This window comes from Orcinus orca, chromosome 4 (genome assembly GCF_937001465.1).
Source record: "Orcinus orca chromosome 4, mOrcOrc1.1, whole genome shotgun sequence".
NCBI lineage: Eukaryota > Metazoa > Chordata > Mammalia > Artiodactyla > Delphinidae > Orcinus > Orcinus orca.
Genome location: NC_064562.1, coordinates 103,548,518 through 103,571,974, shown reverse-complemented (window position 1 = coordinate 103,571,974; position 23,457 = coordinate 103,548,518). Strand labels below are relative to the sequence as shown.

The window sequence follows — 23,457 nt, the reverse complement described above, 5'->3', positions numbered from 1 at the left end:
ATGGGAGAGTGAACAAGAGTGGGTGGTACAAAGCCAGATGGAAGCTACTGGGCCAAAGGCCTCCGATTCCTCACTCAATTCAAAGCCTACTTGAAATCAAAGACCTTGGGATATTCAGGCAACCTGATGGTCAGCTGCTTAGAAAAACTGGATTCTAAACTAAACTAAACTTCCAAACATGGGGAGTTACTACGGAAGAAAGTAAACTCTATTGCTGGTGACAGAGAAAGGCTCTGAAGTCCTTTTAGATCTTCCCAATAAGCCACATATTCCTTTCTGCTGAGACCAATAGAACTCTCAACACTGATCTTTTTAATTCTGGGTTTTGATACTGGGGTTCTTTCAAGAGAGCAGAAGGAATCAGATTTTCTTAAAGGAATATGTTCCTGACTTAAGATCAACGTTTTTATATCCACTCTAGTGAATCTCCTTCCACAATCTCCTTCCACAATTCTCCTTCTAGTGAATCTCCTTCTCCAATCCAAATTCCAACACTCACTCCTGCTGGCAAAAAAAGTTGATAATCTTTTAACAAAAGCATCAATTAATCTTTTAATAAGGCATCAATAATTGGGGGAGCAGCTAAGGAATTTAAATCGAATCTGTTTGTAACCAAACCAGAGAAATATACCTTCAAATAACCGCTGAACTCTTGTCTTTACACCCTAAAGATGAAATTTTTGAGTATCCCCTAACACCTGTTAAATTGTGATAGTTAATTTTATATGTCAACTTGGCTGGGCCGCAGTGTCTAGATATGGGATCAGACATTCTTCTGAATGTTTCTGTGACAGTGTTTTGGGGTGACATTAACATTTACACCAGTGGACCTTGAGCAAAGCAGATAGCTCTTTATATCGTGGGTGGCCCTCATCTGGTCAGTTGAAGGCCTGAATAGAACAGAAGACTCAACCTCCTCAAGCAAGAGAGAATTTAGCAGCAGATGGCCTTTAGACTTGAACTGCAGCATCTTCTCTTCTCTGGTCTCTCGTCTGTGGGCCCATTCTGCAGATTTTGGACTTTCCATCTCCATAGTCACATGAGTCAATTCCTTAGAATAAATCTCTTTCTATGTACATACACACCCCGTTTGTTTTTCTCTGGAGAACCCTGACTAATACAAACGTGTTTCTCTATTTGCCTAATTTGATTCCCTGCTCATATTCTCTTCTCAATCTTGACAGAACAGTGGACTTACCAAGGGAGTTTTAAAAAACACAAGTGCCTGTGTCCCCAACTGCAGAGCCTAATTTGATTTGTCTAGGCTGTGGCCTGGACATTAAGATTTTAAAAGCTTCCCAGAAGATTCTAAAGTGCAATGAGATGGTTGAGAAACACCATCTTCCAGTTCTTTGATCAAATAATCTAAGGAAGAGCTGGGCTGAAACTCTACAACTATCTTATTTCCTAATCCCCTGATTGGCTCCCTCTGCTGCAAATCTCACCCTTATGGACTCCAGAGCAGGGTCACAGTGTCCCAGGAATGGATTTTTTTCTCTTTCTCTTTTTCTCTTTCTTGTGAGAGTGCTTGAGGTCACCAAGGATAAACCATGTTACTTTGTATTTACACAAATTCCAATCTTTAAGAAGAAAAACATGCTTTTCATTTCAAAGTTTTACATTAATTATTTGACCTGGCAAGTGGCTAGTTAATTGACATCTATTTTATTCACAAATAGACTGGGATAAAACAGACAATTTCTTTGTATAGAATTTTTCCTAACAGCCCAAACTGTCCAGTGAAGGAATAAATTGTCTTCTGAGAATTCCTTCCCATAGCGGTTCTTAACAAGTCATGGAACCATGTCCTCTGCTATATTTGCACATGAGCAAATGACATGCATACAAGATTATCCATTAAAGTCTGGATTGTGGAAGTAAAAGACTGGAAACAACCTAAGTGTCTACTATGAAGGACTGGTTAAAAAATTATAGTACATCCTAAAATGACCTGCTATGCAGTCATAAAAGGGAATGAGGCAGCTCTTCATGCTCTGATAGGGAAGGATCCAGTTGTGTGCTGAGGTCGCTTGGACCAATTCATGAGCGCAGATAATTAGCTTCTCTTCCTAACTCTGCAGTCAGTGACCTCACAAAGCTTGAAACTGACCATGGTGGCAGTTATGCCATGGACATCTGTAAATGCTACCAATCAAGGAACTCCCTACCCCACGAGACCTAGTTGTTAAACATTTACTAGCACACCACTGAAAAGATCTCCAAAACCCATTGTCAAATGAATAAAGCAAAGTGTAACACAATATGCTTAGTATGCTAGCAACAGTGTGAAAATCGCATGTTTAAAAACCCCTTATTCCTCAATATTTAAATTCTATTGTATTACTGTATGACCCAGCAATTGTACTCCTAGGTATATACCCCAAAGAAATGAAAACATATGTCTACGTGGAAACTTGTGCACAAATTACTATAGCAGCATTATTCATAATAACCAAATAGGTGAAAACAACCCAAATGTCATTCATCAACAAATAAATGGATAAATAAATTGTGGTATATACATACAACAGAATGTTATTCAGCCATGAAAAGGAAAGAAGTAGTGATACACGCTACAACTTGGATGAACCTTGAATACATTATAAGTGAAAGAAACTAGACAGAAAAGGTCATACATTGCATGATTCCTTTTATAGGAGAGAGCCAGAACAGGCAAATCCATAGGGATGGAAAACAGATTAGTGGTTACGAATAGGGGGAGGGGGAAACAGGGAGTGAGAGCATAATGGTTAATTTTGCTTTTTGTTGTTTCTGGGGGGATGAAAAAGTTTTACAAAGAGGTGATGGTTGCACATTGTAACTACACTAAATGCCACTGAATTGTACACTTTAAAATTGCTATATGTGAATTTTACCTCAAGTTAAAAAAAAAAAAAAAACTCTGGGAAGCTATACATAGAAACTGCATTGTATAAACTAGTTGTCTCTGGGAAGGAGAACTGTATACCTGGGAGACAGGGCATCAGGGTGCCTTTTCATTGTATGCCTTTTAAAAAATAATTTTATTGAATTATATAGTTGATTTATAATGTTGTGTTAATTTCTGCTGTACAGCAAAGTGACTCAGTTATACATACATATACTCTTTTTAATGTTCTTTCCCATTATGGTTTTTCATAGGATATTGAATATAGTTCCCTGTGCTATACAGTAGGACCTTGTTTTTTATGCATCTTATATAGAATAGTTTGCATCTACTAATCCCAAACCCCCATCCTTTCCTCCCCCACCCCCCTCCCCCTTGGCAACCACAAGTCTGTTCTATATGTCTGGGAGTCTGTTTCGTAAATATGTGCATTTGTGTCGTGTATGCCTTTTTTGTACTTCAAAATTTTGAACCATGTGGACAAAAGGGGATACAAAGGTCTAAAAGACGTATGTGTCCCCTCTACAAAGCCTAAGATAAACAGATAAAGAACGAGTTAGTGGCAGATCATATTTAAAGTCTATAAACACAGATTCTAGCTCAGTCCTCCAAATGCTAGCTTTCTAGAGGCTTCCATTGGTTGGGCTAAATTCGCCATATCCCATCAGGTGGGAACAGCTTTTCAGAGGGCAACGGGGCATCTGGATTGACTCTGCCCTGTGAACGGAAGATACAGCAGAACACCTGGGAGACTTGGTGGTAGAGTGGGTGAGGCAGTTTGGGGGAATGGCCATATGTCCTTAGGTTAGGCATGTGACCTCTCTGAGACTTGATTTTCTCTCTGTAAAATGGGGATGATCAGACCTACCTCTCAGGGATGGTATGACAATGCTATAGAGTATTAAGGTAGCATGAGGATGCTCCTGGTACTCTACAGGCACTCAGTGCTAATCTCCTTTCCCAGGAAGGGGCCAGTGCTGCAGGTTTCTTCTGCATGCTCCGGAGACCCTACCTGATGACTCAGCATGAAGGTTTGCTCTCCCTTCATTGTTCAACTAGTCCAGCTACAAGCTTGATCTTTCTCCAATATCTTTCTGAGCCCTCCATTTCTTCCATTTTTACAAATCAAGATTGCATCATTGAAGTGGAGAATGAATAAAAAAGTTAAGAATTAGACTCCTAAGAGCAACTAGAGCTGTGATTTATTGAGTGCTTACCTTGGGTCTTGTATTTTAAATGTATTGTTTCTAACTCTTACAACAGCCTTAGAAGCAATATATTTCAATCCTCATTTTAGAGAGCACAGAGAGTTTAAGTAACTTGCTCACAATAACACAGCCCTAGTAAGAGAGCAGGGGTTGGAACCCAGGATTGCCTGACCTTCTACTCCATCACACTCCATCATGGGACCCAACTTGCAAATTTCCGAAGTCAAGGCTACTGCTCTGTGTGGCCTACAGCAATCACAGAATCTAGATGAAAGTTGGAAGACTCCCCAAAGAGTATCAAGTCTAACCTCCCCTGACAAGGAACCCTCGCTTCAACATCCCTGATTCTTTGACGGGGAGCTCACCACCTCATGTGACAGCCCATTCCATTTTTAGGCAATTCTAATTACTAGGAAGACTCACAATGTGCTATTTGCCAGTCAGATGCACTTTCTATTTTCATTACAACTTCATACACCCTGAGGAGGCCATCATTAAGACATCCTCAGCTGAAATCCTGACTCCATTACCTCCTGGACTTACAATAGTCCCCCAACACCATTGCCAAATAAAGTCCCCCCAGAACATCAGCGATGCAGACAAAGTCATGAAAGGGATGTTGATTGCTGCTTCAGATGAGTCTGGGATAGGTGATTATCTCTTCCTGAGAAAAGGTTTTTCTGGATGGGATGTATTGTCACTCGGGACAGAGGTATAGCATATATTGCAAAAGTTTAAAAATAATCAACACAATTCCTCGGTTAATTAAAGCGCTGCAAAAAGCAATGAAAGCTGATTTTTGTGCTTCTCCTTCTTCCTGGTTTTCAGCTTCTTTGGCAGTTTTCTGTTGAGTTGAAGGACAGTCAGCTCTAAACAATGAAAAATGAGCTACTGTCGCTAGCTTCCTGCACCATGACATTACTGTAAGATCCAACCGCTAATAATGGTGATTAAAAACGGATAATAATTAAGAAGGGGGTAACAAAGGTCTTCTGAGTGTGGGAGCTGTGCTCATCTGATTCTCCACAGGGGAAACAAAATATGTTTATGTGATTGTGCAAACTGCGGGAAACTAAAAGATGCCAGGGTCAGAAGAGCAACGTGGCTCCTCTGGGATTTCAGGTGGCAAATAGGATGGAGAATCTTAACTTTAATGAGGACAACAAAAATCACATAATTAACACACACTGTTAACACCTCATTAGTCTCCCGGGGCTTAAGTTGTGCTAAAAATAATCAACACATTTTACTTAAATAGGGTGCTCCTACAGGTGATTGTGAAGGCTGCCTTGGCCGTAGCAGAATGGGGCCACGGCTCTGCATGTTCTTCAAATGCTTTAAAGCAGGGTTTATCTTCACACCAAGGAAAGGATTATTAAAAACATATGTGGAAATGAGTGTGTTATGAAGAGCTTCTCTGACTCTGAGCCTGACTCCAAAATCTTGCATAACCCTATTTCACAAGCCAGGTCCCTTAAGTCAGTGTTGTCTCATCAACTAATCTGCTGGGGGACATTGGTACTGGCTACAAGTCAAGCTGTAAAAACAGGCCAGTTTTGTTCAGGGCCTTCTCTTCCTTGAGACAGTCTAAGCATGAAAACTCCTAAGCATTAGACATTTGCCTCCACCGAATCTGGTTTGGCCCATGACTGCTCTGACCAATGGAATTTGGGGGCAGTGACGTTACAGGATTCTGAGCCCAGGCATTACAGAGTGAAGTAAGTCAGAAAGAGAAAGACAAATACCGTATGCTAACACATATATATGGAATTTAAGAAAAAAGAAATGTCATGAAGAACCTAAGGGTAAGACAGGAATAAAGACACAGACCTACTAGAGAATGGACTTGAGGATATGCGGAGAGGGAAGGGTAAGCTGTGACAAAGCGAGAGAGTGGCATGCACATATATACACTCCCAAACGTAAGGTAGATAGTTAGTGGGAAGCAGCCACATAGCACAGGGAGATCAGCTTGGTGCTTTGTGACCACCTAGAGGGGTGGGATAGGGAGGGTGGGAGGGAGGGAGACGCAAGAGGGAAGAGATATGGGAACATATGTATATGTATAACTGATTCACTTTGTTATAAAGCAGAAATGAACACACCATTGTAAAGCAATTATACTCCAATAAAGATGTTAAAAAAAAGAAGGCCTGAACCTTTTGCCATGCCTTGAGCTCCCAAGTAAGAAGTTGGAGTACCCCAATCGGAAAACAAGGCCACAGGGAGAGGCCTTAGAGGATGAGTCAACACATGAAGGGCAGTCACATGGAAGAACACCTGAGGCCCAGATACCCAGCCTTGCTGCCCACTGACGGCAGTACGAGAGAGAAGCCAAGCGAGGCCCATAGAGGAACTGCCAGCAGCCAATCCCCAGCCAACCCACTATCAAAACCACCCATGAGACATGATAAAAGGGTTGCTGGGGTGCGTGCTGCAGGGCAATAAATAACCCAAAGGCCGCCTCTCTGCCCCTCCCCTTGACAGTGTCCCTGCTCACCCACTCTTGAGCACCTCTCTGTGCATTTCCAAGGAATCTTCTAACACATTTGGGAAAATCCTCTACGTGTGTTCACGTGTGCTCACGGAAGCAGTTCTCCCTCCGTTTCTTGGCAAAATAATCATAGTCACTGGAATTCTTGGAGATGAGACTGCAGACCTCGTCGTCAGCTAGGAGAGAAATACTAAGTTACTCTTGGTCTTGTTTTCCCACTGTGTAAAATTCAGAGCACTAATATACCCGCGTGGGATTAAATAGCAGAACCCTGGGCTTAAGGGCTGGTGGTGGAGAGGGGTGAGAGTCATTGGTTAATTACGCGGCCCTGGACGTCTCCCTAAGTTTTAGAGTCAGTGATAGCTCTCCAAGGGGACTTTTCAAGTAATCCTCAACTTGAAAGCTCTTCTGTTCCTGTCAAAAGTCAGGGCAGATAGCAAACCTGCTCCTACCCCCTCAGTGAAGATTGGAGCTTGCTCCAAACAGAGAGTGGCAGGGAGGCAGAAAACAACCATACAGCTCTGATAGACAGAAAGCAAAACAAAGAATTTTGTGAGCGTATTGAAGGAACATTTACACAGACCTGTGCAGTAGCCTCATCACTAGCAGAGCTAAAGTTTTAGAAGTATTTTTTTTTCTTTTTTACTTCCTCACGTCCCAACACGCTATTGTAGAGCCAGATGGCAAACAAAATAACATAAACACATAAACAGCAAAGCCAGAGAAAAGAATATCCCTCTAAACTGAATCTAACAGTTGTAGAAGTATTATTGACAAGACTCTGTACTTTGATTTTTAGAAAACTTATATTGAATAAATAAATGGACGGATAGATGGATCGCCAGATGCCCATGATGGGCAGAGAGAGTGCAATGTGCCCACCAGCTCTTCTAGAGGGAAACAACCATATAACATTGTGAGACCCAGAGAAGGTCTGTGAATGGTGCAGAACCAGGATGATGAGGAAGGAAGATCTGGGTGAAACATTTCCTTTAGTTGCACCTGGTTAAGGTTTACATCACCCCCCTCAGGTAAGGAGGGATATACAAGACTTTGTTGCTGTTCCTAGTCTGGGTCTTCTTTATTCATGCTTAAGTTAACTATAAGTAGTTAATTCCATGGAATGAGCTTGGTCCTTCTCAGCTAATCTTCTTGCCGTCTTTGTAAAAATCTCAAATTAAAGAACCTCCTTAGTTTCTTAAAGAACTACAGATAAATATCTGAACTAGTGTTGCAGTCATTGTGAGCCGCCTACCTAATAAACATTCTCTTCCTTCTTAATAAGGAAAATTCAGTTTTGTTAGGGTAGCAGGATGTTAGGCTAAGAACAGTGACTCTGCCAGATTCCCATGAACCTAGGGATGCCCTGTGATACGTTTCTCGCCATGAGACATAAATTGAAGGCAACTGGGAAATCTGCCAGTGCTGTCACTGCCCCCCTTCTCCTGAATCAGACGCACCTCTGGAGGTATAAAAGCCAACTTGCAGCAATGAGGCTACAAGCATGAGGTCAGAAGTCTACGCACTGCTGATGAAGACAGAAAGGAAAGATGTGAACGCCCCGAGCCCAAAGGTAAGGTAAAGCCACCCTACCAGCTGTGAACTTTTTGTTCCATGTGACACACATCTAAATGTTTAAGCAACTTTTTATCATATTTGCAGCCGAAAGCACTCTTGGCAGTTACTCTTGGGTTGATCCGATTGAAAATTACAGTCTGGGTTCTAGTGCCCAGAGTAGGTTAGGGAAGAAGCACTCTTAATTGGACATTGCCTGAATGAAGGGCAATTCCTTACAGGGTATGGTACATTGTATTAGTTTGGGCTACATATAAAAGAAACTCCTGACTTGCACTAACTTATATAACAAATCACAGAGTAGAAAGTCCAGAGGTAAAAAAGACACAGGTGAAGAACCATCACAGCCTTAGGAGTCCAGATTATTCCATCTCTCTGCCTGACTATCCTTGGGGAACCCCATGTGCTCGTTGAAGTAAATTAATCAGGAACTATCCTTGGTGACCCCCTGAACCCTGTTGGGTAGAGTTAGATACTTGGACAAAATGGATGCCTATTAGAAAGGAAAAGCAGGGATTGATAATCATAGCAAACCAAAGGGTCCACGACACACATGCTGGATAAATGCTTTGCAAAATGCGGAAAGTCCCAAAGTACGAAATGATGATGATTCTACCAGCCTAGTGCCAGCATTAGTTTGAATACATTCTTCTGCTGCCACTTGAAAAAAAAGAGGGCTTGTTTTCTTGTCTATTCAGCTAACATTTACGGCTTCCAACTGAATGGTCTGATTCATTCATCCCATTTGACTGGTCTCATAACAGGAAGTAATTAAAATATCCCAAGGGATCAAACAGCCCGCTTGTAAAATTGGAATCTTTGAAAAAAAAAACAATTCCTTCCTTCTCTTCCTCCCAACTAAGCCACCTTCACTGGTAGTATTGAATAAACCCAAACTCTGTTTAAATGGAAAGAGATTCCAAAGTCTGTTTAATAACAAGACATAGTCATGGATGCTTATTAGAAATAGTCTTTTTTTCAGTGTGGAGCTAAGGTTCTTAAGAATTTTAACAACTGGCACCTCACTGGGAATAGATGTGAAAACTGAGTGAAGGATCACATGATGTGTAGGCAGCTTCACAGGAGTTCATTTCTCCTCGGAACACCAACCTGCTTGTGCGTAATCCACCGTGGTACTCAGTGTGGCATCCGTCGGGGAGAACAATTCCTAGTTCCGGGAGCCACCTGCCAGACGTGCAGAATTTTGACAGAGTGGCATCTGTGTTTTCCTTTGGGGAACTATGTCTTTCTCGTTCTCCCCATGTGGTTCTGGTGATGCTGACCCAGCTCCTGGTAGGGGTGGGCCTATCACACAGTGGTGTATTCCATCCTCATCCAGGCAGCAGCTGGTTATTCTGCTAATGTTTACAAATGTCTTTGCTTTTCAAATTTATTGAAGTACAATTTACAAGCAATAAACATGCATGATCTTTGACAAACATGAACCCTCATGTAAGCATCCCATATCAATATATAGAACATCTCGATCACCCCACTTCCATCATCCCAGAAAGATCTCTTACGTCTCTTTGTAGCTAATTCTGACACACATCCATACCCAGTGCCCCTTAACTCCCATCCTAGGAAGCCATTGTTCTGATTTCTATGACAATAGATTAGTTAACCTGTTCTGGAACTTCATGTCAATAGAATCATACAATATGTACTATTTTGTGTCTGGCTTCTTTCATTCCGGGTACTGTTGTTGACATCAATCCATGTTGTTATGTGTACTAGCAGTTTATTCCTTCTTCTTTCTGAATAGCGTCCGATTATGGAAATATAACACAGATGATCTATGCACCTGCTCATGGACATTTGTGACGTTTCCAGTGGAACAATTATGAATAAAGTTCTTATGCATAGTCTTGTATAAGTCTTTGTGTGGACATACATTCTCATTTCTCTTTTTTTTTTTCGGTACGCGGGCCTCTCACTGCTGTGGCCTCTCCCGTTGCGGAGCACAGGCTCCGGACGCGCAGGCTCAGCGGCCATGGCTCACGGGCCCAGCCGCTCCGCGGCATGTGGGATCTTCCCGGACCGGGGCACGAACCCGAGTCCCCTGCATCGGCAGGACTCTCAACCACTGCGCCACCAGGGAAGCCCCTCATTTCTCTTGAGTAAATATCTAGGAAAGAAATTATTGGATCCCATGTTAAGTGAATGTTTAACCCTATAAGAAACTTCTGAAGTCTCTTCCAAAGTGCTTCACCATTTTACACTCTCACCAATAACGTAGGAGAATTCTAGCTACTCTACATCCTCATCAACATTTACATCAGTCTTTTTCTTTATAGCCAAGCATATTGAGGTACAGTGACATTCAATTGTGGTTTTGTTTTGCATTTTCCTGATGACCGATGTAGATGCTTATTGGTCATTTGTACTGAAGCACTGGTGAAATTCTTTGATCCCATTTTAAAAACAGGGTTAGCTTTCTTCTTAGTTTTTCATTGTAAGCATTCTCTACATATTCTGGATACAAGTCCTTTGACAGATATGTGTATTAATAATATTTTCTCCTGGTCTGTGGTTTGCCTTTTCAGTTTTGTAAAGGTGTCATTTGAAGAGCAAAAATTGTTAATTGTGATGAAATGCTATTTGTCCATTTTTTAAATGATTTATGCTTTTTTGTTCTACTAAGCAAACTTTACCTACTTGAAGGTCACAAAGATTATCTTCTTTTGGCTTTTTAAACTTTCTGTAAAGTTTATCTTGCAATTTCATTGATTTCTGTTCTTTATTATTTCTTTCCGTCTTCTTACATTGCTGTGATTTTTCTAGCTTCTTAACATTTAAACCTTTCTATTTTTCTAATATAGTTATATATTTTCCTCTAATAAGTGCTTTGGCTGCATTCCACAAATGTTGATCTGTTGTTTTCATTACGATTCACTTGGAAATATGTTCTAATTTCCCTTATGGTTTCTTCTTTGACTCATGGATTATTTAGTGTGCCTTATTTAATTTCCATATATTTGGGGATTTTCTAGATATCTCATCGCTATTGATTTGTATTTTTCTTTCATTATAATCAGATAACATAGTCTATAAAGCTTTAACCTTTTTAAATATAATGAAACCAGGATAGACTAGGATATGATCTATCTTGGTGAATATTTCATGTAAACTTGAAAAGAACATTTATTCTGCAATCGTTGGGAAAATATAACTTTAGTCATGTTGGTTGATAGTGTTGTTCAGATAATCTATATGCCAACTGCTTTGTCTATTTCTTCTATCAATTAATAAGAGAGTATGTTAAAAAATGTCCAACTATGATTATGTACTTATTTTTCTCTTTAGTCAATTTTTGTTAATGTATTTTAATGCCTTGTTATTGGGTATATAAACATTTAGCATTATTGTCTTCCTAATAAATGTGCCTTTTATCATCATGAAATGTCCAGTTGCTGAGGTTATCTACAGCCATCGTCTTTGTCTTGCCATCTACTTTGTCTGATATTAATATAATCATGCTCATCTTATGCTTACTGTTTGCATGGTAAATCTTTTTTCATCCTTTTACTGCCAATTTATCTGTATCTTGATATTTGATGTATATCTCTTACAGGCAGTAAATAACACTATTGAGCCATCATTTAAAAAACAAGAAATATCACATAGAAATGTGAATCTCTGGCCTCTCTTGAGATCTGGCAATAATAGGTAGCATTCCCATAGGCAACGTCTGGTTGGGCAGCTGCTGCCCCCCTATAGATTCAGAATGTTCTCTCCAGTCCCCACTCTTCTCTAGTGTTTCCCAGACACTGGGGCTGAGTTGCCATGTCTTAATGGGCTGTTGCTGTCTTTCTCATAGAAAAGAAATATTTTTTCAGGCAAATATCTCCACTAGAATATGAACACAAAATGTAGATAGGAAGGTTGTATGTTTAAAGACAAAAAGGAGACAACACGTACCTGGCCCACTTTATTCATGATGCAGCCTGTCTGGCTACCACAAGTGCTGGAGTTTTCAATTCCTGTTGTAGTAAATACTCAAGTCCTCTTTGAGATGATATAACTTTGAGCATTAGAATTCAAAAAAGAGAGGATGGTTTCAGCCTAGACATAGGCATTTTCTTTTACAAATGGCTATTCTCTCCCAGTAATGCATTTTAAAAACAATGTCAAGTCTATACTAGTGTGTGTATAATAAACATATGCTCACAAATAAGCAGATAACTTTATTCTGATCAATAATACCCAACCAGAACAATGCTCTGACTATTAAAACACGTCTCCATAAGTAAAATAAAGTAGTTGAGCCAATAGTTAGATCCCAGCTCTTCTGCATTGGCTTTGAGGGAAATTGGCCAACGAGAGATAAACTCCTGCTTCTGATGTCAAAGTTTTGTGAAGAAAGACCAGTGTGAAAAGCTTCTGATGCTAAGATGGACAAAAGCTGGAGAAACATTCAAAAAGTTCCATGCTTTGGTCCCCAGCTGGGGCTGCCAACAGTTCCTATTACATCACCACCGTAAGGAGGATGTCCTAAGACCCAACCCTACTCCTTCTGTTCTCTCCAAGAAGGGCAAGATGGATCCTGCACAGCTGGGCCTGGGCCCAGAAGAACTGTCAGGAGGTTGACTGCTTTATAAGATTGCTCCAAAATTCCGTGAAATGAAAGTCAAAGTATACTATTAGGGCCCTAACGCAGGACCATCTAATCTTCCAGATGCTGCTGCCCCCCTGGATTTATCTCTGGGTGGCCTTGGTGGGTGATGGTGGTTTGGAGGCTGTGATGGGAGTTGCTACCCACTCCATTTGAGACCGTCACTTAAGAAGGGCCAGAACCCTACTGGATTCATTTTCTAAGTGAGACACATGGCTGCTTCTCTATTTTCCTCCCTGGGCTTCAGATCTGAGGCTTTTTGAATTCTGTCAGCATTTAGACTTCCTAATTCCTTTTCTAAAGTAGAGGCTGAGTCAGAGGACCTCTCCTGTACAGTTTCTTCCAGCATCAATTTTCTATAATCCTGGGAGTAAAGAATGTTATATCATTTCTGCCCCTAGATTCTATTCTCTACATGTTGCAAGTTTGTGTATTTTGTACAAGCTCCCTGGGGGTTTTCTGTCCATCTTCTTTCGTTAGTCTGGTTGTTCTGAAGGTGTGGAGAAAAGGAACAGCGCCAGGCTGGCCATCTGAGTGCAGAGAGTTTTTCTTCTTTCCTGAATATATTCACCAGAACCTGGTGAGGTTTCAGGGTGTGTGTCTGAAGAGGTCAGCAGGGCAAAGGTGAAGAGATGGTCTATGAAGCCTCAGAACTGGTGAGATAGAATGTCACCAATCTGAAGGTTCAGTGAACTGGGCTCAAGTTCTTCCTCTGCACCTAATAGGTGTGACACTGGACAAGTCAATTAAGCACCGTGGGTCTCAGTGTCGTTATTTGTAAAATATGGGAGTGACACTGGGGAGGATCTATGGTCCTTCATATATATGTCTCTTCAAATGGATTATAAGCCACCTGAACTAAGGCTATGATTTCTACATCTTCACAGTCACGATGCCCAGTGCAGAATGTGGCACATAATTGTATCAGTTAGGCATGAATTTGGCTGCTAGGAACGGAAACCCACTAATAGTGGAACACATCAAGGTTATATTCTCCTATTACGAGAAAACTACAACTGTACTGGTGTTGGTTAAGGTGCTCAGTGAGACACTTTCCCTCCCTTTAGCTTTTAATTTTTTAATTTATTTTTTCAGTGAAGTTTTTGAGGACCTAGGTTCTCTCCTTCTTTTCCCCTCCATCCTGTGCATGTTGGCTTTTGTTCTCATTCTCACCGACTATAGTCCCAAGGGAGCTGCCACATTGCTAGGCATCAAAAACATGTTCAAGACAAGAGGAAGGAGAAAGAGGCAGCACCAACCATTTCTGTCTCTTTTATAATGAAAGTAAGAGCCTTCCCCAGAGCCACATCAGGTTATGTCTCATTGGCTATATCTGGGTGACATGACCACCGCTAGCTGAAAGGGATGCTGGGAAAGCTAGTGCCTGGTTTTCCAGCTTCTATAGTGGGAGGCAGCAAGAAGAGGGGTCAATATGGCCATTGGGTCAACAAATATTTTAAAATAAATACGACTAGAAAGTAAGCTGAAAAAATGCTTCTCTTTTCCCAAGTGGAATGTACCATGCAATTATTTTGAGGAAAGAAGAGCTTCATTGGGTATGCTTTTAAATTATTCATACTGCTATTTTTTTTTTTTATGTGGCAAAACAGGAATGACCTATGTGTTCCCTCGCAGGTATGGGCAGGAAGTGGAACTAGAGGCAGGGTCAGAGTTCATGAAGGACTTAGCTTGGAGGGATTTCACTTTGATATTTTCCTGAGAGAATACTTTGCACACACTCACCTTCTGATCAGAAAGGCATTGCTTTCGTGTGCTACAATTGGTCTTCTCCTCACATGGCCAGCCAAGTGTAACTAGTTGAGAAGTTCCTGGTTCTGACTGGTTTCCATTACCTTGTGATTCACGCACATTTGAACAGAAGGGTGACACATTCACGGTGAAAAGGAAATTTCCCAGAATGTGGCATGGACACAGAATGCAATCTCTCTTCTTCACTGAAAAGCAGTGTTATTAATGCAACGAAAAGGCGCATGAAAATCATTTAACAAGTGCCCAGCATGCAAGAGGCACTGAATACATGTGAGATGGTATGATTTTATGACTGTTAATAAGAAAGATGTTTCTTTTCTCCCTGCCCACCTTGCCAATAGCATCTCCTTTTTTCCATATTACCCTGACGTGTTTGGACAAAATGACAGGATCCAAGATTGAACCACACAGGTCACTGGTCCCACTCGTACTCTCTGGGGGGCTTCTGAGAGAACCTCAGGCAGGCAAGACACGCTTGAAGTTTTCTCAGGTATGTCTGAATTACTCTGGTTGGATAAACTGTCATCACACAGAACCTGGCCTTCTAGGGATGCAACCTGCAACCGTAATTGTTGCTTTCAAAGCTTTCTCCTCATGGTAACCACTTTATTTCCTGGTAGAATTTAATCCTATCAGTTTTTTGAACACAGTGAAAAGGAAGTTATATACAATTGATATCCCTGCATAAAAGAACTACCAAGTTCTCTAGCAGAGATCTCTTCTATACAGATAGAAGTGCTTTTGAATGCATCTCCTAATAATGGCTGATTTACAACGTTTGCTTGATTTTCTGTTGTATTACACATTAACACTGGGGAAAGAACAGAGGTCAGTGTAGGTGTCTTGTTTGCAAGGCAGTCACTGATGTTACAGAGATAACTGTGAGGTGTAGACTCATTTGTTGTTTCTAACTTTTCTTTCATCTCCCCTTTGGACTGGAAGGTAATAAAGTGTAATGATTAAGGGGTCAGGATTAGGAATTGGAGAATCTTAATTTAAATTTTGACTTTGCCATTTTATAGCTCTGAAACTTTGGACCTATTACTTCTTTTTTTTTTCTTAATTGAAATATAACTGACCTATTATTCAGAAAGCATAATTATTCTTTCTGAACCTCCTTTCCTTATCTACAAAGTAGGCAAATTAACACCCATCCCACAAAATTATTGCAAGCATTAAATAAAGTGTTCACTTCCAAGTGCAGAAAATGCAACCCAAACAACTTAAGCAAAAAGAGAATATATTTGACTCACATAAAGAAAACAGAGTTTCAGGTACAGCTGGATCCAGGGGCTCAAACACTGCAATTAGGTCCAAATTTCACTCTACTTTTATTCCACTTCCCTCCATTGGCCCTATCCTCAGACAGATTCTCCCTTAGGGGCTGAAATAACTCCACTCTTTCTCCTCCAGTTTCAAGTCCACTGGGAAAGAGAAGATACCTCTCTTACAACAGTCCCAGCAAAAATGTCATTGAATCTCACTGGCTCTGAATGGATTATCCCAGAACCAAGGCAATGTTATGACTGGTCAGGAGCCCACCTCTGGAGCAAGGGGTTAATCAACACCACTTGCATGGACTGAAAACGCAGTGGTTTCCAAGCAGGAAACTGGCGTGCAGTTGCCAAAGGAAAGGGCCATGAATGTTGGTGGGGTCGGGTGGGAGAAAAAGCAAATTTCCCCTAGAATGCCATAGAAAGGAAAGTGAATATGGACTTTAATATCAATCCTAGAATACCATAATGGAGGAAATCTTTCTTGGCCCTTAAAAGAAATAAAATTAGGTTAAGTGAAGAAAGTGCCACCGGATACAGTAGTTACAAACTGATATAATTATTACTTCAAGAACTGAATGAAATACAGATTATTTTTAGTCGGATGAAAGAGTCACAAAGAGAAACCAGATGTTTCAGGGTGGGGCAGAGTGGCGGGCAGCATCTGGAACTTGGAAAAGTCATTAGTCAAAGGCACCTATGCCCATCAACAGAACGCAGAGAGGCATGGATTGAGCTGATGGTGCCCGAGTTCCCAGTGAGCCTGATGTTGGGGACAGAGGGCTGGAGGCTCTGAGTTCTCAGAAGTCTCCACCTTATCTTGCGAAATGTCTGTCCCGGGACAAAGATCTTTAGTTTTTCTTCCTGCCAAGTAGAGGTTCCCAAACATGGTTGTACCCCAGAATAACCAGCTTTTAAAAAGATGATTCCAGAAAGCCCTTGCTGGTAATCGATTCACTCAGCCTGCGATGGTGCCTGGAAGTCTAGATTTTGAACACGCTGTCCTGCGGCCAGGACTAATGTTTGGGTCTTTAGGGACCCTGTCCATCCCTCCCCAGCTACAGTCCCCACTCTGTACTGGATGGATCTATTGACACTGCTGTTCCCTCCCCAGAGTATGAACCCCAAAGGGCAGGGACTCTCCCAGGTTTGGGTACCAGCACACAATGGAGCGAGCACCCACTAAGCATTTATTGAAGGAAGGTTGGCAGGCAGACAAGCAGACAGGCAGGCTGCCTTTTCCCATGTGGACTTTTCTGGGGAAAAAAGCTCCTTTTGGAAAGAGCTGCTGTGATTGAGAAAAGATCATGGCCGCAAAGGAAGAAAGATTCATGGGTGCCTCAGACCACACTCTTTTAAAAGACTCTTCCATAACTTTAATAAGGAAGCGAGAACAGGATGAGAGTGATAACGTTTGGGGCATCGGGTTAGCCTTGCCTCCCCATTTTACAGATGATGAAACAGAGGCACAGGGAGTTGGTCCAGGAGCACATCCTTAGGAAGTGACACAGCTGACACTCTGCAGCCTGAGTCCCCGCCTGCGTCTCACCTCTCACAGGTGTGGCCGCACAGTTCTGGAGGAAACATCACGCATATTTGTGGGCGTTTCCATCTTAGATGCATCCAGCAAAAATAAATCAATAGCTGAGGAAATCAGGGGAGAGCAAAGGGCCTCTCAAGAAAGAGACCATTGTACACGTCTCCAAACAGGCTATTTTCGGTCTACTTTTTATTCCGCTGCTACACCCTGAAGGTCACTTGCTACGTCTGCACAAACCAGTGAAGTCACGAAAAGGAATACTTGGCTAGGGAACGCGGGGCTGGGGGGGAGGTGACAGCGCTGGAGGAGGTGAGGCAATTCCACAACAAGGACTGCCTAGCCGCCTTCCCTCCCTAAACCGGCCCAATGACTTTCTTTCCTCGCGGTGACCACTCCCCCCGAGGCTGCCCTGCACGGCCACAAACAGCCCAGGAGCCCGCTCCGAGTTCCTGTGACCGGCTGGCGGCTGGCGGGGTACTGCTCCCCAGGTCTCAGGAGGGAAAGCTCTCTTGGAAGAGCTGGGAAGGTGAGTGCGAAGTCGAGGTTCATTTCGTTCTTCTCGGAGTGTGCTTACTGAGTTTGAAACTGGGGCGGGGCATCCAGCCTCTCCCAGGAGAAGGATATGATCATTTTCGTGGGAGAGAAACACGCTTCTTCTTCTTTTTATTTCTTAACATCTTTATTGGAGTATAACTGCTTTACAATGGTGTGTTAGTTTCTGCTTTATAACAAAGTGCATCAGTTATACATATACATATGTTCCCATATCTCCTCCCTCTTGCGTCTCCCTCCCACTCTCCCTATCCCACCCCTCCAGGTGGTCACAAAGCACCGAGCTGATCTCCCTGTGCTAGGTGGCTGCTTCCCACTGGCTATCTAAACACGCTTCTTGACAGAGCCCAGCTGCTGTAAAGCAGAGGAGTGGGGAGGTGGGGAGAGGGGTGAGGAGGGCAACCGGGGAGGAGAAACTGACTGTTCTCGGATCCGCTAATGCCAGACCAAGAGGACCTCAGCGTCCTCCGGGTTAGAGAAAAAAGAAATCTGGAGTGAGGAAGGCGGATGTTTCTGGATGTTGCCTGCATGGGTGGTGAGGAAAAGCCACCTGCTTAGGGGAGGCACAAAGGGAGGGCCTGGCTGCCTCAGGCGCACAGCTGGGACCCCTTCTCGGAGGGCGCCCAGGCATTAGAACACACCGCAGTCTTCGCGGGGGCCGCAGTCTTCCCAGACCCAGACCCAGGAAGGAGGCACCGGCCCGGAGGCTTGCTTTGTCCCCTGTCTCTGATAACTATGTTCTCCCTTCTGGACCAAGTGGGCCCTCCAAAAACCACTCGGTCGTCCACAGCTCAAACTGAGTGAGAGACTGAGCCAGTAGGGTGAGCCTTATGCAGGCGGGCCTTGAGGGCTAGAGTGAAAAGCTTAATAAGACCCAAGGAGTCAGGGGTTACCTGGGATTTAAGAAGAATTCTCTTTTTAAGAGAAAAACATCTCCTTCAAGTGTTCATTATGACCCAAGCATTCTTGGAAAAGAAAGCTTTGTGGACACACCCAAAACAATCTGTCTTTGCTGTATGTTTTCAAGGAAGTACCTTCCGATCCGATCGGCAGAGCCCACCTGAGGGCCACGACCGGTTCAGAAGGAGAGGGGTGGTGGGTGATGATGGAGACCTTGAAGCCAAGGTCTGGCCTCAGGGACGCTCCTCCACTCCCACCCCCACTCCCTGGGGCTTCAGCGTAGTAACCAGGCCACATCAGAGGGGGTTCCCTTGATGTCACTTTCTGGACTTCTCCTCCTACTTGTCACTCCTTCTTGGCGCCTTTCCTGGCCACCTCCTCCTCGCAGGGCTGCAATAGCATCTTTCAGCTGATGGTCCTGAAATCCCTATCTGCAGTTTCTCTCTGATAGCTAAGAGCTGCCATTTACTGGGAATTTTCTATGTAGCAGGCTCTGGGCTAAGTGCCTTGATGAGAGCTGTTCAGTGTGGTGCCTAAACCTTGGGCTTGGAGCAGACCACACCTTTTCAAATCCTGCCTCAGCTATTATTGTATGTGTAACCACAGGCAGGACACCTGCCTTTCTGTGCCTCAGTTTCCTGCACTTTAGAATGGGCATAACAATGGGCAAAAACCCCAGAGGGTTTTTGTGAGACTTAAATGAATTAACACATGCCAAGTGCTTTTAACAGTGCCTTCAAGCGTGTTCAGTAAATGCTGGCAATTCTAATTGTGTCTTTTAAACCTCACAGCAAGACTCCAAGGTAAGTATTATTATCTCTATTTGCGGATAAGAAAACTGAGGCTCAGAGAGGAGGGGGAGCCCAACTAGAGTTTGCAGTCCAGCATTTTCTCTGCTACGCTGTAACCAAAATAACAATTATGCTAACTCTTAAAGAGTAAGTGAAGTGGCAGAGTCAGGCTTCAGGTCCAGTGAGTTCCAGAATCCATTCTTTTAATCACCACACTAGACTGCATTCCTGTAATGGTTACGGAAAGAATAAACACTCAACCCCAGAATTTAATTTTAAAATGGCACCTGCTTGGGGGTCGGAGAAGGCCTTTGAAAGTGCAGTTGACCCTCAAACCAGCTCTTTGGAGGCAGCATTGATCCCTGTGGGCAGACTGAAAAATGTGAAAATAGCCTGGCATCTCATATCTCGTTTACACCTCCTGGTGGCCCTTGGTGGTCTTACCAGCCTTGTTTTACAGCTAAGAGAGAGTCAGTAACTTCCCCCATGATATTGCGGTTATGCAATATGGTATATGCGTCTCACCATAACATTCCTGGTTGGGTCCCCGAATCTCTGATGGAGCTTTAAACAAAACAAAGCAACTCATGCCCACTGAATCAGAATCCCTTAGGGTGGTGCCTGGGCGTCTGAACTTTAAGAACCAGAATCTGATGTGCAGCCGACACTGAGAACCCCTCCCTGTTACACTGCCTCTTACAAAGGCCAGCAGCCCCATTTACAACCATCTGCTGAACATCCCACCTGGGATCTCGCATCTCAGCAGGCTCGGGTTGAACTTGTCCTCTCTCCCTTCTTCTCGGGGCCTGGTACCACCATCCATCACCCAGTCTCCCCTGCTGGGAACTCAGTCATCCTCAACTCCTCTTCCGCAAATGTCTCCTGTATCCATGCTGCCTCCACCTTGGTAAAAGCCTTCACCTTTTCTGGTCTGGATCGCTGCTGCTGCCTCCTAACTCATCACCCTCTGACTACCTCTATTTCTCCACTGTGTCTCCATTTCTTCTTGTCCTTCTCCCCTGTCCTCTCTATTCCCCAAATCCAGCCCACATCCTTTCTCCTGCCAGACTTAATGAACTAAAAACTATCTCAACACTCACTTTTCTGCTTAAAAACTTCCACCAGCACTAGCCTCCTGGCTAATAACCACACACCTTAGTACAGAAAAGCCAGCCCTTCCATCCCTGGCTCAGCGTTCCCTCTTCAGCCTCGACTCCTCTCCGGTGGCACAGGCCCAGTTCCAGCCACACTGAATTACCCCATCCCCAAAACGAACTGTGTCCCTTCACAGCCTGTGAACACATCATGTTGTGCCTCCTGCCTGAAATGGACTTCTGACCTGGCTTGGCTGAAAAACTCCTCCTTGTCTTGTGAGACCCTTAAAAGTCACCTCCTCTGGGAAGCCCTCCTGGAGTCTCCCAGGGAGATGGGCACTCCTTACTCTGTCCTTCCCCAGAACAAGGCTCCATCTTCAGTTACAGGATGGCATTGGAATGATCTGATGACACATCTGTCTGTCAGTGAACTCCTCATTCAACCTTCACATATTAAACATGTCCTACTGCCAAGTGCAGGCCCAGATGCTACGGACACTGATGAATAAAACTGAGTTTCTAGCTTTAGTCTACTGAGCATGGCAGAGAAGAAGGGATAGGGCACTTCAGAGAGAAGGCACCACAAGTGCAAGGAGCACGGCAGCGAGCCTTACGCTGCCTGTGTAAGAGAGGATGCAGAAAGAGAGCAGCAGAAGATGAGGGGCAGAGATAAGGAGAGGGAGGACATCTGAAAGGGCCATGAGAGCCTCGCTCGCGTATCCTGAGACAGCCCCCCACCCCGGGCCAATTGTCCTGGACTCCCCACGCAATGGAGATGGGACTTGGGAGGACCGTGATCAGATCTGTGGCTCAGAAAGACCCTCCTGAGTTTCTTGAGATTATGTCCCATCCATCTTTACAACCACAGCACCTAACACAGTTCCTGGAACGCAGCAGGCCCTGAAGAGACAGGGGCCGAAAGAACAAAAAGCACGCTAGGCAAGGAAGCCCCTTGGCAGGCAGCGTTTGGATTCAAGGGCACCGGGTCCCTGGGATTCCAGGTTTCCAGTGACTAAATCTCGCTCTGCCCCCACCCCCTGGGGGTGCCCGCAGGTGCCCGACTCCGGCCATGCTGGCGCTGCTCTGTGCCTACCTGCTCCTGACATCCCGCGCCTCGGAAGTCTCCGCCGACCCGGACATGGAGCAGCCCGGCTCCCGCATTCAGGAGCAGATCCGCGACATGCACGCCAAAGTGACGGAGATCTGGCGGCAGCTGACGCAGTGGTGGGCGGCGGGCGGAAGCCAGGACGCCGCCCTCCACGCCACCTGCCCGGTGCTGCCGTCGGCCACGCTGGACGCGGCGCAGCCCCGGGTGAGCGGCGTCGTGCTCTTCCGGCAGCTGCGGCCCGGCGCCTTGCTCGAGGCCTTCTTCCACCTGGAGGGGTTCCCGGCCGAGCCCAACGGCACCAGCCGCGCCATCCACGTGCACCAGTTCGGGGACCTGAGCCAGGGCTGCGACTCCACCGGCGCGCACTACAACCCGCTGGGCGTGCCGCACCCGCAGCACCCGGGCGACTTCGGCAACTTCGTGGTGCGCGACGGCCAAATCTGGAAGTACCGCTCCGGCCTGGCCGCCTCGCTCTTCGGCCCGCACTCGATCGCGGGCCGCGCCGTAGTGATCCACGAGGGCGAGGATGACCTGGGCCGCGGTGGCAACCAGGCCAGCCTGGAGAACGGCAACGCGGGCCGCCGGCTCGCCTGCTGCGTGGTGGGCCTGTGCGGGCCGGGGCCCTGGGCGCGCCAGGCACAGGAGCACGCGGAGCGCAAGAAGCGGCGGCGAGAGAGCGAGTGCAAGGCCAGCTGAGCCCCCCACCCGGACGCCCCGAGAGCTCCCTGCACGCTCCAGACCCATTCCATGTGCCCTGGGAGCCCCTCCACGCCCTGACACCCCTACAAGTGCCTGAGATCCCTTCCGAGTACCCCAAGACCCCTCTACGCCTGACACCTCTCCAAACTCCTGAGATTCCCTCCATGTGGCCCAGGGCCCCCTCTACTTGGATCTGTCTGTTCTGTGACACCTCTTCCAAGCACCCTGAGACCCCTTCTACACCCTGACACCCCTCCAAGTGCCCCAGGATCTCCTCGACACCCTGACTCTCCTCCAAGTGCCCAAGATGCCCTCCATGTGACCCAGGACCCCGTCTACACATCCCAGGATCCCTCCATGCCTGACACCACTCCAAGAACCCTGGGACACCGCTACACCCTGACACCTCTCCAAGTGCCCAGGATCCCCTCCGTGTGACCCAAGTCCCCACCTTCTCATCCTGATTTTTCTCCTTTTGCTCCCAGAGACACTCCCTACTCTGAGGTACCACTTTTGCCATGGCTAGGATCTCCCCGAAAATCCCCTCCACCCTGAGGTCTCAAACCATGTATACTGAGACACCCCCTTTCATCCAGAGGGCACCCTGAGCTCTGAGGACCCCCAGAGATACTGAAATATCCTCATTTACCCTGAGGGTCTTCCAGACTCCCCCCCTTCCACCCTGGCAACCCTGCCCTCACCCTGTGAGCCCTGAGATCCCTCAATGCCCTAAGAACCTACCTACCCCCACCCCCTTTAGGTTCCTCCTAGGCAGTCTGAGACCCCTCCTGAGGTTGCCTCTCCCCCTCCCCCTCCCCAGCATGTGCAGTGCAGCCTGGCGCCCCTGCCCGGTGTCTCCAGCTATTCCCCCAACCCCACACCCCAGAGAGCTGCTCCTTTGTGGGCTGTTTGGCAGTCTTCGTGTTGCACATTAAAAACTTAGCAATTCA

The 23,457-nt window shown here is 45.0% G+C and overlaps 1 protein-coding gene across 1 annotated transcript; it reads left to right on the top strand.

Annotated features, from left to right (window-relative positions):
* The first annotated feature begins 17,733 nt into the window (after positions 1–17,733).
* On the top strand, positions 17,734–23,457 carry SOD3 (superoxide dismutase 3). The gene is made up of 2 exons (XM_004266200.4): positions 17,734–17,889; positions 21,754–23,457. Exon 2 carries the CDS (start codon positions 21,770–21,772, stop codon positions 22,502–22,504), a length of 735 nt encoding a protein of 244 aa, XP_004266248.1. The 5' UTR covers positions 17,734–17,889; positions 21,754–21,769; the 3' UTR covers positions 22,505–23,457.